Genomic DNA, 17339 nt, shown 5'->3' on the forward strand with positions numbered 1-17339 from the left:
CTTTATTTTTTATTATTTTTATCTTAAATTTTTTTTTAATGCTTATTTATTTTCGAGAGAGAGAGAGACAGAGCATGAGCAGGGGAGGGGCATAGAGAGAGGGAGACACAGAATCCAAAGCGGGCTCCAGGTTCTGAGCTGTCAGCACAGAGCCCGACGCAGGGCTTGAACCCACGAACGCAAGATCGTGACCTGAGCTGAAGTTGGATGCTGAACCGACTGAGCCACCCAGGCGTCCCCAGTAAATTATATTTTTAAAAAAGAAGTGCCAAAAAATAATAAAAGAAGTGCCAGATTGCATGTATGTGTGAGGGGAAACCCCCTGCATTTATGGGTTGTACAGTGGAGAGGGTTCAGTTGCCGAAAGAAACTGAGGAGGGAAGAATACTAAGGAATGGAATTGTCTGGAGTGTTGTCCAGGGACAGGGATGGTGGGGAGTGGACTTATAAGCAGTAGAATGGTCAGTTGGGTTTGGTCTGAATCAAGGTCAGGTGAGAATGAAACTAATTCACTGAATTTGGGAGTTGAGAGGTTATTGGAGGCCTTAAGAGGAGTAATATCAGGGTGGGCTGGGTGGCTCAGTTGGTTGCACGTACGACTTTTGATTTCAGCTCAGGTCATGATCTCATGGTTGGTGGGAATTGAACCTGGTGTTGGGTGTGGGCCCACAGCAAGGAGCCTGCCTGGGATTCTTTCCCTCTCTCTCTCTGCCCCTCCCCTGCTCACACTCTCTTTCTCACCCTCAAATAAACAAATAAATAAACTTAAAAAAAAACTGTTTAATAGGGGTGCCTGGGTGGCTCCGTCGATTAAGTGTCCGACTTCAGCTTGGGTCATGATCTCATGTTTCATGGGTTTGGGCCCCGCGTCGGGCTCGTGCTGAATGCTTGCTCAGAGCCTGCAGCCTCCTTCGGATTCTGTGTCTGCTTCTCTCTCTGCCCCTCCTCCGCTCATGCTTTGTCTCACTCTGTCTCTCAAAAATACATAAATGTAAAAATAAAAAATTAAAAAAAAGTTTAATTGAAAAAATAGGAACTCCCCCGTATTATTAATTTTATAGTTTAAAATATTTTACACATATACCAGTACATACTAGTGCTTTCAAGTTTGATAATACCTGAGGACCTAACTCTGATTCTTCACTTACCAGTAGTTATTATCCAGAGGCAGTATAATAATCCGCAATTCAAGCCAAATAGACGTAGGTTTGAAACCTGGATTTGCTGTTTCTAGCTGCCTTTTAAGATACATGGGCCTCAGTTTCCTCTTCTAAAAGGTAGTTATAAGAGAGCCTGTCTTAAAATGTTGTTGGTAGAATTAAATGTGATAATGTATCTAAAGGTGAGCTATTAATATTATCAATGAAATTAGGATAATTTTTAGTACCAATTTCAGTGTTTCTCATCTTCCTCTCTTTTATTATCTTTTTTTACCCTGTGTTCAATACAACACTTTGTTAAGGTATGTTTCAAGGCAACAATTGTCATTTTCAAAATTGTGATCTACCACTTGTTAGTCGGAGATTTTGTACTGCATGGGATAAAGTATAAGCCTTTTAAACCTTTTGTAGTTTTTGTGGATTCCAGATGAAGAACGTATCTTTTTTTTTTTCAAGTATATATTTTTTTCAGTTATCTCTACACCCAACCTGGGGCTCAGACTCATGATTCTGAGATGAAGAGTTGAATGCTCTTCAGATTGAGCCATCCAGGCATCCCAGAACCTGTCTTCTAATTTTAAATGTGGCCCTGTTTTCTATTAATTATTTATGCTCATGATGGAACATATAGCTAAATTTACCAAAAAGCAAGCACATGTGTGAAGTCTTGACATTTGGCCTTAGAATATAATGCATATCTAAAACTACTTGAGGGGTGTCTGGGTGGCTCTGTAGGTAAAGTGTCTGACTTTGGCTCAGGTCATGATTTTGCAGTTCCTGAGTTCGAGCCCTGCATTGGACTCTGTGCTGACAGCTTGGAGCCTGGATCCTGCTTTAGATTCTCTGTCTCCCTTTATCTCTGCCCCTTCCCTGCTCATGCTCTCTCTCTCTCTCTCTTTGAAAAGTAAACATTAAAAAAATATTAAAAAAAATAAAAGTACTTGAAATTAATTTTAAGACTGAGATTTATCGATAATATTTTGTAAACCATAAAAAAGAAATTGATGTGATTCTGAATAAATTTTGTTTGGAGAATACAAACTTTTTATATCTGAGTATCTTCTCAGAATGGCCAAAAAAAGCATAGTTTTATGAAATGATTCATATGGTTTTACAGTTTCATGTACAAATGACCACTCAGCTGAAGTCTGTGGGCTCTTGGCCCTCCTTTCCAGAACTTTGACACTGGCTTGGATGGAGACAGGGATGTTCTTGTACCTGTACCTGCAGAAGGGCCGAGAAAAGTTTCCCCTGTCCTGTGTTGGAACGTGCCAGCTATAACTAACAGTAGTCTTTGATTAGCTAGTTGGCTGTGTTTTCATGTGGTATAATTCATTTGTGGCTAGCGTTTATTGTTAGCATGGCCCATTCTTTTTACCCTTTAGATACAGGCAAATAACTCTTCTCTTTTCATCTGGGTATTGACTCTTCAGATATTTGAAGGGCAGCATTCTTGGCCTCCCTTCCCCAAGACTTCCCTTCACTAATTTCTCCTCATTCCTGTTCCTCATCCATTGTACCATGGTGTCTAGATCCTTTGCCATCCTGGTGGTTTTCCATTGCAGGCATTCCAGTGTTTCAGTGTGATTTTTCTTAAAATGTGATCATCCGAGTGGAATCAAAAACAATGGATGCTGTCTGACCCATGAAAAGTGCAGGGATACTTTTCCGTCTGTGGATCTGGATCGTCATAACCTTAATAAAGAAGCACCATTCTAAGGTTTTTTGGCTTTAACTTAAGAAAAACTTGCTCATGGTTCATTTTGAGTCTACTGTCATGTAAATTTCAAGGTCTTACTTGTCTCTGGCCTTCAGCAACGAATAATTTAAGAACTATAATGCCACTTAGTGAATTTCATTTTTTCTTTAGCTCTATTGTATAGTAATTAAATATTTAGTAGGCATTTTACTTTGTCAGTTTTTGTGTTTCCCATTTAGTTTTTAACTTTTCAAACAGTTGGCTTTCTTATTTTTGAATTTCTAAAAGATATTTCGTAGGATTTATATTCTCTGAGGCCTGAATTTTTTTTACTCACCATTAACTCTGTGCCCATTGTGAGATGTGGCTGCACTGACTACATGACTTATCCACTGTCCTAACAGATTATTCTCAAGATTTTTCTCAGATTATTCTCTTATACTGTTGCAAAGAGAGTTGCTCAGAACATTTTCATGCATGCTTCCTGGAACACTTTGCTGTCTCTAGGCTGGTTGTATACTTGTGCAACATAATACATGATACCATATTATTTCTCAAGTATTTGAACCCGTTTACACTCTTACCAGTGTATCTTAAGTGGTCCTGTTGATTCACTACCTGTCCCAACACTTAATCTGAATAGATATCTTAAAAAAATATGAATAGATTTCTTAATTTTTGCTCATTTAGTGGGTACAAAATGGTACCACTTTTTTAGTGTTTACTGTTCAAAGAGAGAGAGAGAGCATGAGCAGGGAAGGGGCAGAGAGAAAGGGAGACAGAGAATCTAAAATGGTACAAAATGGTATTTAATTGTGGTCCCAATTTGCGTTTTCCTGATTATGAATAAAGCAGAGACTCTCTTTATATGTGTTTATTAAACAGAAAAAACACAAAACAACGGTTGGCTTCGTATTGTGTAGTAACCATTTAAAAATGCTGGAGACGGTGCATCTAACATCTGAAGAGAGAATATTGCAAGATTTAAAAAATCTTCCTCCTACAGAGTGACTAAACAATATGTTTGATGTACTCTGTGATATTTGTGCGATCAGATACATCCTGGATCATACTGGCCTTCTGTCTTGACCTGGGAACCTGGCCCCCAGGTTAAATCCCTTGGAGACCGATTGCCTAGGTTTAGAGCCTGACTGCCACTTAGTAGCTGTATGATTTTGGGCAACTTACTTAACTTCCCCACACCTGAGGCTCCTAATTGGGAGACTTAAGAATATCTGCCTTAGAGGGTCTTTTGGAGGAATGAGTGAGATAAGATGTGTAGAGTGTTAAGCTCACGCCTAGTGAAAGGCAAACAAACAATAAATGGTAGTTCTGTCATCATTGGGAAGCACATTTCAGTTTTAAAAAATAATTATAAATGAATTTTTGATGATACTACCCTTTTGTAAATTAAGACATTTTTTCCTGTCTTTTTTCTCCAAGTAATCAGGTATAGACACAAGTTATTGGTCAGAAGAGGCAGTAGATAATTTTACCCATCCCACTTTTCATGTGTCGATAAAGTGGATTTTGCTTCCCTGGGGTTCTGAGGTTGGTAGCACAGATGAAGAAAAATCACATTAACCTGTGGTAAGTATACTAAAAGAAGTACGCGTGAGGTACTTACCGGAGTTTCTCTACTTGTCTCCTTTAGTTCTATTTATTAATCTATCCTACCTAAAGCTGTGGGAACAACTGTCTGACTTAAATGTCTTTTTCCTGCTCAAGAGCCTTAAATTGCCTCCTGCATCCCAAATACAGTTCAGACTCTTTAGTCTGGTATTCTTAGCCTTTAATGTTCTGTACGGAGTTTATTTTCCTTGTGTTTCTACCACTACTTCTAATATACCTCCATTCTCTTGGTAAATCCAACGCGCCATTTTCAACATGCTTTCTGGCTTCCACGTAGTATGCTCCGTCTTTTTAGAGGGTTTTCCCCTCTATCACTGTTGAAGGTCCATGGATAGCTTTTCACCTAGCCTCAGAGCCGTACATGTCTCAGCCGTAGCATTTCTTCCTCCTGGCACCACTGTGTGATTTGTTTCCACAAACTTTTGTTCAGTCCTTCATTTATTCATTTATTTAGTAAACATGGATCGAAGTCAGACAGGAAGGCTCCTACTATCACTTACCTCTTTTTCTCCTGGGTGTGCTGCCCACGAGAGGCAAGAAAACAATTTACTTCATCTGGGTAAGCAAACCCACCTGAGGTTGCAGGAGGCGTGGGAGAACAGGTGCATGGAGCCACGGATGGAAGTGCCGAGTTGGAGAGGCCTGGAGGGAAAGAGGTGTGGGTAGCCTGTGGTCCCGAATCTGCTGTTTTTCCAAGTTGGTATGCTCCTCTGCCCATAGTGGCAACCGTTGGTTACATTTCTTAGTTGTGTAGTGAAAGTATGAGGGGCTGGGGTGGTGATTGTGACCTGGCAGCATATTTCATAAATTGTTTGCCAGTATTAAACACCAGGTTTGGTTTGGCTGTTGCTTTCTCTTTGGGCTAGGTGTATTTTCTTTGAAGTGAAAACATCAGTCTTCTTTATGGTTTTAAATGAGATAAGCCTCTGTGATACTTTATGTCAAAGATACCTACAACATTGTGCATTTTGTTGAGACTCCTGTTTTTAACAAGTGCTCGTGTCCTTGAGTTTTGCTGTGCCAAACTCCTGTTAACTTGAATGAAACGTTATAAAATTAGATTTGTTACGTGGTAAAGAAGCTGGGTCAAAGGATTTTAGTTTCTCTCACGTTGAAATGAAAGCAAAATTTTATGGTGCATTTATTTAAATCCTTCTCATTGTGCTTTTTCCCCCTGAGATTTTTACTTGTTTATTTATATATTTACTTATTTATTTTTGAGAGGGAGACACAGAATCTGAAGCAGGCTCCAGGTTCTGAGCTGTCAGCACAGCGCCTCACATGGGGCTCGAACTCACTAGCTGTAAGATCATGACCTGAGCTGAAGTCGGACGCTCATCCGACTGAGCCACCCACGCGCCCTTCCCAGAGTTTTGTAAACTGCTTCTGTGAGATAGAAACAGAATCCAGGTAATGAGGTACTGGAGTAGCTGCTGGCATCTTCTAGAGGCAAATCTATTCTTTTTGCGGTACAACATGTAGTCATTCAAGTGGAAGCTTCAGTTACAGGTGATTTCTGTTTCTTTGCATATGTATCTGAGCAGTATAAGTAGTTTTACTTTATAAGTAGTTTTACTTTTTTTAAGTATTTATTTTAAGAGAGAGAGGGAGCTAGCAAGCAGGGGAGGGGGAGAGAGAGAGAGAGAGAGAGAGAGAGAGAGAGAGAGAATGTCAAGCAGGCTTCTGCACTGTCAGCACAGAGCCCGATGGGCTCGAACTACTAACGTGAGATCAGACCTGAGCCAAAACCCAGAGTGGGATGCTAAACTGACTGAGACTCCCAGGTGCCCCAGCTCTCTCTATATCTTGCTCAAAATGTATTGATAGTTAAGAATTGAGTATCCATTCTTGGGTGTGGTAAAATTTAGTATTTTGTGTTCTGACTTATCTTTGCTTATGAATCTTATTTCAGCCCAAGAGTCTGTTTTGCCTCCCCAGGATAGAATATGGCCCCCCCCCCCCCAGTCACGTTTTCTCTCCCTTGTAGTTTGGATGCAGGCACGTAAACCAAATCTTGTCACTTAGATGCATCCAAGAGAGATTACGTTTTCATGTTTAAATGATTTCTTAGATCTAGGACAATCTTCCTAGATATGAAGAGAGAACTAATTCTTAAAAAGAAAACTAGTAATATTTCTCCTGATATATGCAATCAATCTTTAACTACGGTAGGACTCCTAAAAGGCTCTACTTTTAGACACAGCGTTGTGATAAAAAGAACAGGCCTCAGAGCTAGACTGCCTGGATTAAAATACTAGTTCTGCCACTTAACTAGGGTGTGCCCTTGAACAGGCTGCTCAGCTTAGTTTCCTCATCTGGCAAGTGAAGGTAATTAAATTCCTCACTTCATCGGTTTGTGATAACAACTATTTCTGGGAATACATGGGAAGTGTTTTGAATAGAATAGGCACACAGTCCGTTGTTGGCTCAGTGATGATTACTTCAGAAGATGATTTTGCTTCCTACTTAAAATAAAAACAAACAACAGGTATGAATGCTTTTTAACTTTGTGCCCCGTTAACCATAAACTTGCGGACAGTCCTCACCCATAGGTAATCAAATCTTTTTCCTTTCTCAGAGGACAGAAATGGATTTGTGCACCGTGTTGAGCCTATCTGAGATTTGATAGCTGGAGCACTTTGCTCACTGGTTTCATTTTTTGTCATGTTCAGAACCTTAGCTCTAACACTGGAGAAGGATTTAGGATTTAGAGCCTTGTGTAGGGCAGGATGGAGAGAAGAATAAAAAGAGAGAGATTGTTGAGCTAATGTACAGCAGCTAGGTGAGTTAGGGAAGAAAAGGATGTTAGAAAAAAGGGAAGAATCAAGAGAAGAATCATAATAAGGTTCAGGAACAGGCTTTTTGTGTAAAACGTTGAGAGCATTACAGATTATGTTGCTTGGATACCTAACCTATTTTCAATGTTGGGGAAACAGGATCATGACTTGGATTGGTTGCGATAATTATTTTTTTTTCTAAGAACTCTTTCAGCTCTAAAATGTCCATATTTTTTTGATATTCCGTTCGCCCTAAAGCCCCCAAGTAAAAATAATTATAAGAATTTTGAAAGAATTTAGGAACTGAATTTAGAAAATACATTCCCCCTTTTAAAGTGTATATTTGACATCTGGTGATTAACCTTAAATAGGGAAAACCATCACAATTGTAGCAATTTGTTTTTTCTTTTTCATATTTTCTTCCTTAGAACATTCATTCGTTTAAATAGTTATGTAATAATTTAGGGAAAAGGGGTAGAATTATTAAAAGATGGATGTGAAGTAGTTGATGGGCATCTTAGAATTCTTATGTAAGAGGTATTAGTATTGTGTTTTTATACAAGTTAGCCAGGATTAATGAGCATAACATTTGCTTAATTTATAAATTAATTTGGACACTTTTTACACTTCATTATCCATTCTGCGTAAATTTTTTGATGAGTTAGTTTGCTTAAGGCAACACTAAGCTTTCTCATTCATGTAGAACCTATTTAGCCCTTTTGGTTTATCTCATGGGCAGAGCATAAAGTGCTTGACAAAATTTGATCTGACAGCTTTACAGTTATGTAACATAGAACAGAAGCTTAACAACAAAAAAGAGGGAGAAGTGAGTGATTTATCATAGCAACCTATATTTCTGTCTAGAGCTTTACCACTTTTTTCTTGCCTCTAAACTGTAGCAGAACCGCCATAAGGCTAGTAATTTAAAGTCTTAACCAGTATTTTTTCTAAATAATTACAAACATTTAGAGGTGAAAAGGTCCTTAGGATTATCCTGTCCAGTTGCATCACATTACTAATGAGAATACAGAAGCTTGAAGAGGGTAAGTAACTTGCCCAGGGTCACTGACTTAGCTAGTGGCAGAGCTGACCCAGGAACCAGGGTCATAGAATTCCAATTCCAATTGCTCTTTCTGGTGTAATAGGTGAATAGAATACTTAATAACAAGATAATTGTTGCAGTATTTTTCAAAAGGAGCTTTCTTATAACCATGACAAATATGATTTTGCATATTGAGTAAAAATAATTGTATTGGGAGGCATGTCTCATTGTACCTATTCTTCTAGCCCTACTAGTGGTATGATGTTCTGTTTCTTCATGTATAGATTGAAGCTGATAGAAATATCTCACTATATATCCAATGTGGCTGTGGCTTTCTCTTTAAAGTCTTGTATATGGTCCCTTCTCAGTAAGTATTACCTGTTGCTATTAACCAACTGATGTATAATAGTTTCTGTCTTCATTTAAATACTATCAGGTGATTATTTAGCCAATAAAATTGAACACTGAAGCAAGCAGTAATAAAAGTAATGGATCTAAGGAGAGATTTGCAACACAAAAACATTTTAGAAGAGGTGTATGTGTGTGTGTATGTATGTATATGCACATTGGAATTAGAGAAATACTTTCTAATTCTTTTCATATTAAAAACTATGAAACTATGGTTGTTTTTAAACTCTATTCAGAAATCACAACTTGTAAGTAAAATTTCTCTCCCCAGTAATGCTCTTTATGCAAATTTCAGAGTATTTAACTTGTAGGACTACAGAAACACATGATTGTTCCATTTTGTGTTTGTGTGTGTGTGTGTGTGTATGAATAATCTTTGGCTAATAATAATAAGCCCAGAAGCAATGTTTTTCTGTTTAAAGACTGTAGTCTACAAAGGTTTAAGAATGAAGGGTAATAAATTTGTTTTTACACTTTAATTAATTTAGTCACGTTGTTCTTGTCTTTAGTCATATACCTATAGTGCAGTGTTTTCTAAAATGCACTGATGTATTACTGGTGATTTAGGAGATGCTCTTAAGTGGTTTTAAGATGAGTGTTTAAATGATGGTAGTTAAAAATTTTAATGCTGAATAGGAAAACGTGTAATCCGATGTATCACATTGGTGGTTTTACAGTTACGGGTGAATAAAATATTTCTTAAAAAAGTGGCTTGAGATTCTGATGTATGCTGTAACATGCAGCCTTAAAACCATTGTGCTAAGTGAAATAAGCCAAATGCTAAGAGACAGTTATTGCATTGCCTAGAATAGGCAAATTCATAGAGACAGGTAACAGAATGGTGGTTATTAGCAGCTGGGGAAAGAAGAAATGGGAAATTATTGTTTAATGGGTACATAGTTTCTCTTTGGGATAATGAAAAAGTTGTGGAGATGAACAGTGGTGATGTTTATACAACAGTGTATGCTTACTGCAGTGCTTACTGCTGCAGAATTGTAAATCTAGAAATGGTTAAAATGCTGCGTTTTATATGCATGTTATACTAAATTAAAAAAAAGCAGAGGGGAGGAAATAGGATGAGAGGTGTGTGTATTTTTAAAGAAGCAAATTGGGGGGTGCCTAACTGGCTCAGTTGGTAGAGCATGTGACTTTTGCTCTCAGGGTCAAGAGTCCAAGCCCCCGCATTGGGTGTAGAGCTTACCTAATAAAAAAGAAAACTGAAGAAAAAAAGAAGTCACTTGAGAAATGTATTGAATAGTGATGTAGGCACTTAACACATTGGGGGAAATGTTCGTGGTGGTATGCAAATTATTGAAGGTTGGGCAACACGAGAGGAAAGTTCAGTGGCTTACAGAGAGTGGCACATGTGAGTCTCAGTCTCAGTGAGCTGTGGACTAGTGGGTGGGCAGACACATGACTTTTACCTGAACCGTATTAGATGAGAAACTAAGCCCTCTCTAAGACTGGTTATTGCCCTCAAATTGTCTTATTCCGGGCTATAATCTTGGGTTCTTTATTCAGATCACCTCCTTTGCCTATTTGATAGAATTGTTGTCTTTTTAATAATGAAACCAAAAAACTGCATTTAAAACACGACATTAGCATTTAAAATCTTTTAAAAACCATAGCATAGTAACAGATGAAAATCACCTATAAACTTGCTGTCCCGTCAAGACTACTTTTCATTCTGTGTCCATTTTGTATTCTTTGCCTTGACTTTAAATCTAAATCTAAACTTGTAAATTAAGTTTTTGGTAGCAGGCTTCAAACATTAACTTCTGTTTCACTCCGTATTAAAAAAAATTTTTTTAATGTTTATTTTTGAGAGAGAGAGACAGAGATAGAGACAGAGCGTGTGCAGGGGAGGGCCAGAGAGAGAGGGAGACATAGAATCCGAAGCAGGCTCCAGGCTCCGAGCTGTCAGCAGTGAGCCCGATATGGGGCTTAAACCCACGAGTCATGAGATCATGACCTGAGCCACAGTTGGATGCTCAATCACCTGAGCCACCCAGATGCCCCTGTTTGATTCTTCAGATTCTAATTACTGTTAGCAAGTTAAATTTTTATTTTTATTCTTAAAAAAAAATTTTTTTTTAAGATTTTATTTTTAAGTAACCCCTACACCCAACAAGGGGCTCAAACTCAAAACCCTGAGATCCAGAGTCACAGGCTCCACCTACTGAGCCAGCCAGGTGCCCCCAGCAAATGAAATTTTTAAATGTGTTTCATTCATACATAGCTTGTTCTGGTAGCTAATTTTCAACAGAGTCTTTTGGTTTAAGGGAAATGGTATAATAGTAATCTTTCTTGAGCATTGTCTAGTCAGTGGTATGGACCATTAAAGGTCTCTTAGGGTGCCTGGTAGTTCAGTTGGCTAAGTGTCTGCCTTCAGCTCAGGTCATGATCTCACAGTTTGTGAGTTTGAGCCCCACTTTGGGCTCTGCTGTAGGTTCGGAGCCACCTTCGGATCTTCTGCCCCTCTTTCTCTCTGCCCCTGCCCTGCTCGCTCGCTCTCTCTCTCTTTCTCTCTCCCTCGCTCTCTCTCTCTCAAAAATAAATAAACTTAAACAAAAATCTCTTAATGCTTTACATGGATATAAAGCTGGAATCTTGTCTACAAGTAAAAACAGTTATACATTCTCTTAACTAGTGTCCTAATTATGTGTCTTTCATCTACTATTGACCATTTGTTTTGTGTTTTTAGCTTGACCTAAAATTTTAATCTTCATTAGAATAGTTAGATCGGACTATAGAATGTAATGATGTATTTCCTTAGTTTGTTTTTACATACTGACTTTGACAGAGATAAAAAGATAGTCTCAAACTAACAAATAAGCTTGCTTAAGTATTGCTGTTTTATTTTATGATCCTTTTCAGACTCCACCATCTTAGTTATATATAGGCTCCTGGTTGGGCTCTCTTAAAATCTTTAGGTTTATTTTTCCTTTTTATAAATTGGCTGGAAATCTTGTGGCATTGCTTTCGTCAATAGTTTGACAAATGTATCTTGCTTTCTCCCTTTATTTAGACTTTTACATTTACTGACAGATGGGCTGAATTGGTGTGTTCTATTTCTAGGTTTTGATTTTAAAAATCAGTTTGATTAAATATATAAATATACAGCATTATTTGAATAAAATAATAAATTATTTGAATAAAATTAGGTTCCCAGTCATATGTGCACCAAGTTTTAAAGTTCTTAGGATCAAGATTTCAGATTATGGTAAAAAAAAAAGTAAGTTCTCATTATCCTCATATCTTCAAACTTCAGAAAAATATATTTAATTGTATATAATTGTTACTGTATGTGTCCTGTCTTTCATGTGTTTATCTCATATTTCCATTAGATATTCAGTTCTTGGTTACTAATATTTTTGTTGTGATAAAACGTATCTGAAGGTCACTTCAGGGAAAAGTAACTTCTATTTTCTCAGTTGATTTTCTTCTGCCTTTCCCCTTTTAAATTTTCCTTTATCAAAACTGAAGAATTTATTGACAAATAGAGCAGTTCTGCTCTTCAGTTTTTATTTTGGGTAAATATAAAATAGGAAAATTTTAAAACAAAATTATCTGTACTAACTTTATACTTCCTTTAAAAACTGGTAGCTCCAGGGGTGCCTGGGTGGCTCAGTCAGTTAAGCATTGACTTCACCACTCGGGGCTTCGAGCCCTGCGTCAGGCTCTGTGCTGATAGCTCAGAGCCTGGAACCTGTTACAGGTTCTGTGTCTCCCTCACTCTCTGATCCTCCCCACTTACACTCTGTCTTTCTCTCAAAAAGGAAAACATTAAAAAAAAAATAAAAACAGAAGAACTGGTAGCTCAGTATTTGACGTAGATTGTTTTTATTTAACTTTTTATCATGGAGATTTTAAAGAGTACACAAATAAGCATCCTCTCCACAATGCATCTGACAGGTCTCTTAAGTTTTCTTTTTATTTCATTTATCTCTCTCTCTCTCTCTCTCTCTCTCTCTCTCTCTCTCTCTTATTTATTTATTTATTTATTTATAATGGAGTTGTATTTATTTTTTTTATGAGTGGGGGAAAAAGGCAGAGGGAAAGGGAGAGAGAGAAACTTAAGCAGGCTCCATGCTCATTGTGGCGCCTGATGAGGGGCAGATCATGACCTGAGCCCAAATCAAGAGTCGGACACTTAACCAAGTGAGCCACCCAGGTGCTGCTCTTAAATTTCTTTTAATTTACATCAATTTCCACTCTTTTTTTTTTTAAACTCCATTCTCTGTTAAAGAAGCTGAGTTCTAAATATGGATGGCTGCATACTTATGGTTTCATTTCATGCTTGTCTAATGGCTTGGTTAGATTTGGGTCCAGTGTTCTTGTCATATCATGTGAGAATGCATATGTCTGCTCATCTTAATTTTAGTAAGATTGGTCACTGTAGGTATACAGACCTAACACTAATGAGTGCATGTATCCCTACCAAAATAATCATACCCAAATATTCATAGGAGCTCAACTGTCCATCAGTAGTAGAATAGGTAAACAAACTGTATTTGGTATGATGGAACACTACATAGTAATAAAAGGGACAAATTAACTGGTCTAACCAACAATATTGATGTTTCATACAGAAGTAATGTTGAATGAAGAGAGTTAATGCAACAAAGAGCCTGCTGTATGATTTCAGATATAAGAAGTTCTAAGATGGGCAAAATTGTCTGTTTTAAACGTACTCTAAGACCAATGAAATAATACTACCTTATTAAAAACTTTGCCCCCTTCTGATTGAAATAGCTCCCCTTAATCATATACTCAGTTTCCATAGGTATTAGGATATATTTCCATATCTTATTACATTGATTTGTCTATTCATATGCTTGTCATCACATTGTTTAATGTTTTGATAGTACGGTGCTTTTTTTCTGTTGTTTTTTTTTTAGATTTTATTTTTTTCATGTTTGGTTACTTATTGTGAGAGAAAGAGAAACAGAGCATGAGCAGGGGAGAGTCAGAGAAGGAGATAGAGAATCCTAAGCAGGCCTGATCTTTACCTGTGCCGAAATCAAGAGTCAGATGGCTGGGGCACTTGAGTTGCTCAGTTAAGCATCCGACTTCAGCTCAGGTCATGAATTCATGGTTTGTGAATTCGAGCCCTATGTCAGGCTCTCTGCTGTGAGTGCAGAGCCCACTTTGGATCTTCTGTCCCTCTCTCTGTACCACCCCCCAAATACATAAACGTTAAAAAAAAGATGCCTAATTGACTGAGCCCCCCAGTTGCCCCTAGATTTTATTTTTAAGTAATCTCTACAGCCAAGTTGGAGCTCAAACTTACAACCTTGAGATCAAGAGTCACAGGCTCTATCTACTGCGCCAGCTGGGTGACACCCCTTTTTGTTATTTATTTTATTTTAGTTTTTAGAAGTAGACTCTGCTCAGTGTGGGGCTTGAACTTACAACTTCAAGATCAAGAGTTGTGTGCTCTACTGACTGAGCCAGCCAGGTGCCCCTAAAAAGTTTTATGATAACTTTTTTGTTTTTTTAAATTTGTATTTAAATTTTGGTTAGTTAACATACAGTGCAATATCGGTTTCAGGAGTAGAATTCAGTGGTTCCTCACTTACACACAACACCTACTGCTCATCACAAGTGCCCTCCTTCGTACCCATTATCCATCTAGTCCATCTCCCACCCACCTCCCTCCATCCACCTTCAGTTTGTTCTCTATTGTTAAAGAATCTCTTGTGGTTTGTTTCCTTTTTTTTTTTTTTTACTCCCTTCCCATATGTTCATCTGTTTTGTTGCTTAAATTCCATGTAGGAGTGAAATCATATGGTGTTTGTCTTTCTCTGTCTGATTTTGGTTGACATAATATGTTCTAGCTCCATCTATGTCATTGCAAATGGCAAGATTTCATTCTTTTTGATGGCTGAGTAATATGCCATTCTATGCGGGCGTGCCACCTGCCCACCCACCCCACATCTTCTTTATCAGTCAGTGGACATTTGGGCTCTCTCCATAGTTTGGTTATTGTTGATAATTATGTGTTTTAGTATCTGACAGGGTTCATACTTTTCTCCAATCATTGCTCTGCCTTTTCAGGATTTTTCTAGCTACTCTTGCTTATTTATTCCTTCTAATTAACTTTATAATTTGTTTTCCCTCAGGAAACAATAAAACCCTGAAGGTATTTTCATTAGGATTCCATTAAATTAATAGATTATCTTAGGGAGGACTAATACCTTTTTGGTGGTGAAGCATCCTTTCTAAGAATATGGTTTGTGTTTCCTGTTTGTTCACTTTGTTTCTTATAGTAATGTTTTAGACTTAACTAGGTTTCCTATTGTTTATTGTTAAATTTAAGCCTGTTTTAATTTTTGGTGTTTAAATGGGATCTTATTTTCTATTTTTACTCATTTTTTTCCATTCATTATTATTTTTTTTTTACCAGTGGTTATTGTAAATATGAAGGCTTGATTTATATGTTTAATTTTATATCTTGCTATTTGACTATAATTTCATATTATTTGGAATAATTTTTCCATTAATTCTTTGGGATTTTTCAATTAAATAAATTATTTTCAAATTGAGCTGGAGATAGTCTTCTGCTGCAACCCTCACACCTATCCCGAATTGTTATGCCTTAATTGCTTTCTCTCATCTAATTGCATTGACAGATACCTATATAATTTTATATAGTAGTAGTGTCCTTATTTTTCTTGGCTTTAGTGTTTCCCCACTAAGGTGTTGTTTTTTTTTTTTTTTAATATCTATATATATGAGAGATGTAATTTACATGCTGTAACGTTTACCTATTGCAACTGTACAATTCAGTGATTTTTAAAATAAATTTGTAGGGTTGTACCATTACTATAATCCACTTGTAGAACAGTTTTGTTATTCCCAAAAGTTCCTATGTGTTTGTCCTTTTACAGTGGCTTAAATGTTGGCAGGTATAGGATGATATATGCGTGTGTATTTATATGTAAATATGTATATCCTATGCGTGTATAAATATATTTTTATCATTTTAAGGAATTATTCATTAATTTCTATTTGTATTAAATTAAAAAAAATTTTTTACTCTTTATTTTTGACAGAGAGAGAGAGACAACATGAATGGGGAAGGGGCAGAGAGAGAGAGAGAGGGAGACACGGAAACCAAAGTAGGCTCCAGGCTCTGAGCTGTCAGCACAGAGCCTGATGCGGGCTCGAACTCACAGACTGCGAGATCATGACCTGAGCCGAAGTCGGATGCTCAACTGACTGAGCCACCCAGGCGCCCCATATTAAATTTTTTTTAATGTTTATTTATTTTTGAGGGACAGAGTGTGAGTGGGGGTGGGGCAGGGAGAGAGGGAGACACAGAATCTGAAACAGGCTCCAGGCTCTGAGCTGTCAGCACAGAGCCAGACATGGGGCTTGAACTCGTGAACCGCAAGTTCATGACCTGAGCCTAAGTCAGACGCTCAACCGACTGAGCCACCCAGGTGCCCTGATTAATTTATATTTCATTGCTTGCTTTACTACAAATGAACGTTTAAAAGTTTTATTGTTTGATAAACATTTTCAATCAGTGGGCTCAAATTGTTGTCTGTCTTGGCATAGTGAAAATGAAGTTTCCTTGAAGTGTGGTGTTACAATAAAATTTTTTTTTTCTATGAGTAAAGAAAGGTAACATTTCATATTCTGAAACATTTGTTCCATGTTGTTTGTTGAAGAGGATGGCATTCCCTGTGGATATGCTGGATACTTGCAGTCATGAAGAATTGGAAAATTCTGCTGAAGATTACATGTCAGATCTAAGGTGTGGCGACCCTGAAAACCCTGAACGTTTTTCTCTTCTCAATATCACGGTAAGGTGTGCTAAGGTGATTGTAATCAGTCTTTTCAGTTGAGTTTATATGTGAAATCGTATCTGCTTACTTTTTAAAATGTTAACTACTCACTTTTGAAATTTTTATCAAAAGACTATTCAGTAAAGTGAATAAATATTGATTTGTTAGTATAGCAGTATGATCAAGTTTTAAAAAAACACACTCTACAGGTTATTGCTTAATATTTATATTATGCCTTTAAAATTATATGTAAGTTGTGTAACAGTTTGCTGAGACTGGTTACGGGATTTGAGCTGACTAAATTTAGATTGAGAATTTGTGATTTTAGAAGGTTTTTAAGAAAGAAAAATCAGAACACTAAATTGCACACTTTTGTACCACAGATCTTCCTTTTCCTGAAGTACTAGAATCAAGCTTTCTAATTAGTAAGCATGATATATTGTGAAAGAAAGATAATTAGACTTGGAATTGTTAGAATTTCCCTGTGAACTAGATGGTAGGCAAATTCTCTAACCTTTATAGGCCTTGTAGTTTTCTTCTAGTAAGTGATGTTTAAGGGATTCTTTAAAGTCTCTTCTTGTAAAGCACCGGTATTTTATAATTATCTGAATTGTAGTATCATCTGTAAGTGGGGAATTATGGTCAGATTAATGAAGGTAGGCAAACCTTAGAGTTTCATGTATCTCACTGGAAAAACCGATTTACCTGTCTGTTGTCTTTTGCTATAAAATGGAGTTTTTTTCCCGTGAAATTGTGTAACAGATAATAAACTAGTGTCTTTTTTAATGAGTTTATATGTACCATATCATGCCTTTGTTTTTATTT

General features: G+C 37.2%; 1 protein-coding gene across 6 annotated transcripts in view; it reads left to right on the forward strand.

The window, feature by feature from the left end:
* The window catches only part of FAM169A (family with sequence similarity 169 member A), a 91991-nt gene that overhangs the window by 23416 nt on the left and 51236 nt on the right, over window positions 1-17339 (forward strand). For 4 of the 6 annotated variants that reach the window (XM_019463010.2, XM_019463009.2, XM_053907270.1 and 1 more), the window contains one exon: window positions 16398-16532. In XM_019463010.2, coding sequence (XP_019318555.2) covers window positions 16401-16532 — 132 coding nt within the window. In that variant the 5' untranslated portion in view covers window positions 16398-16400. Of the gene's footprint in view, window positions 1-6515; window positions 8312-11320; window positions 11339-16397; window positions 16533-17339 lie in introns of those variants that run through there. The other 2 variants (XM_019463011.2, XM_019463012.2) reach the window with 2 other exon arrangements.

Source organism: Panthera pardus, unplaced genomic scaffold, assembly GCF_024362965.1.
Source record: "Panthera pardus isolate Hobbes unplaced genomic scaffold, ASM2436296v1 HiC_scaffold_2, whole genome shotgun sequence".
NCBI classification, from domain to species: domain Eukaryota; kingdom Metazoa; phylum Chordata; class Mammalia; order Carnivora; family Felidae; genus Panthera; species Panthera pardus.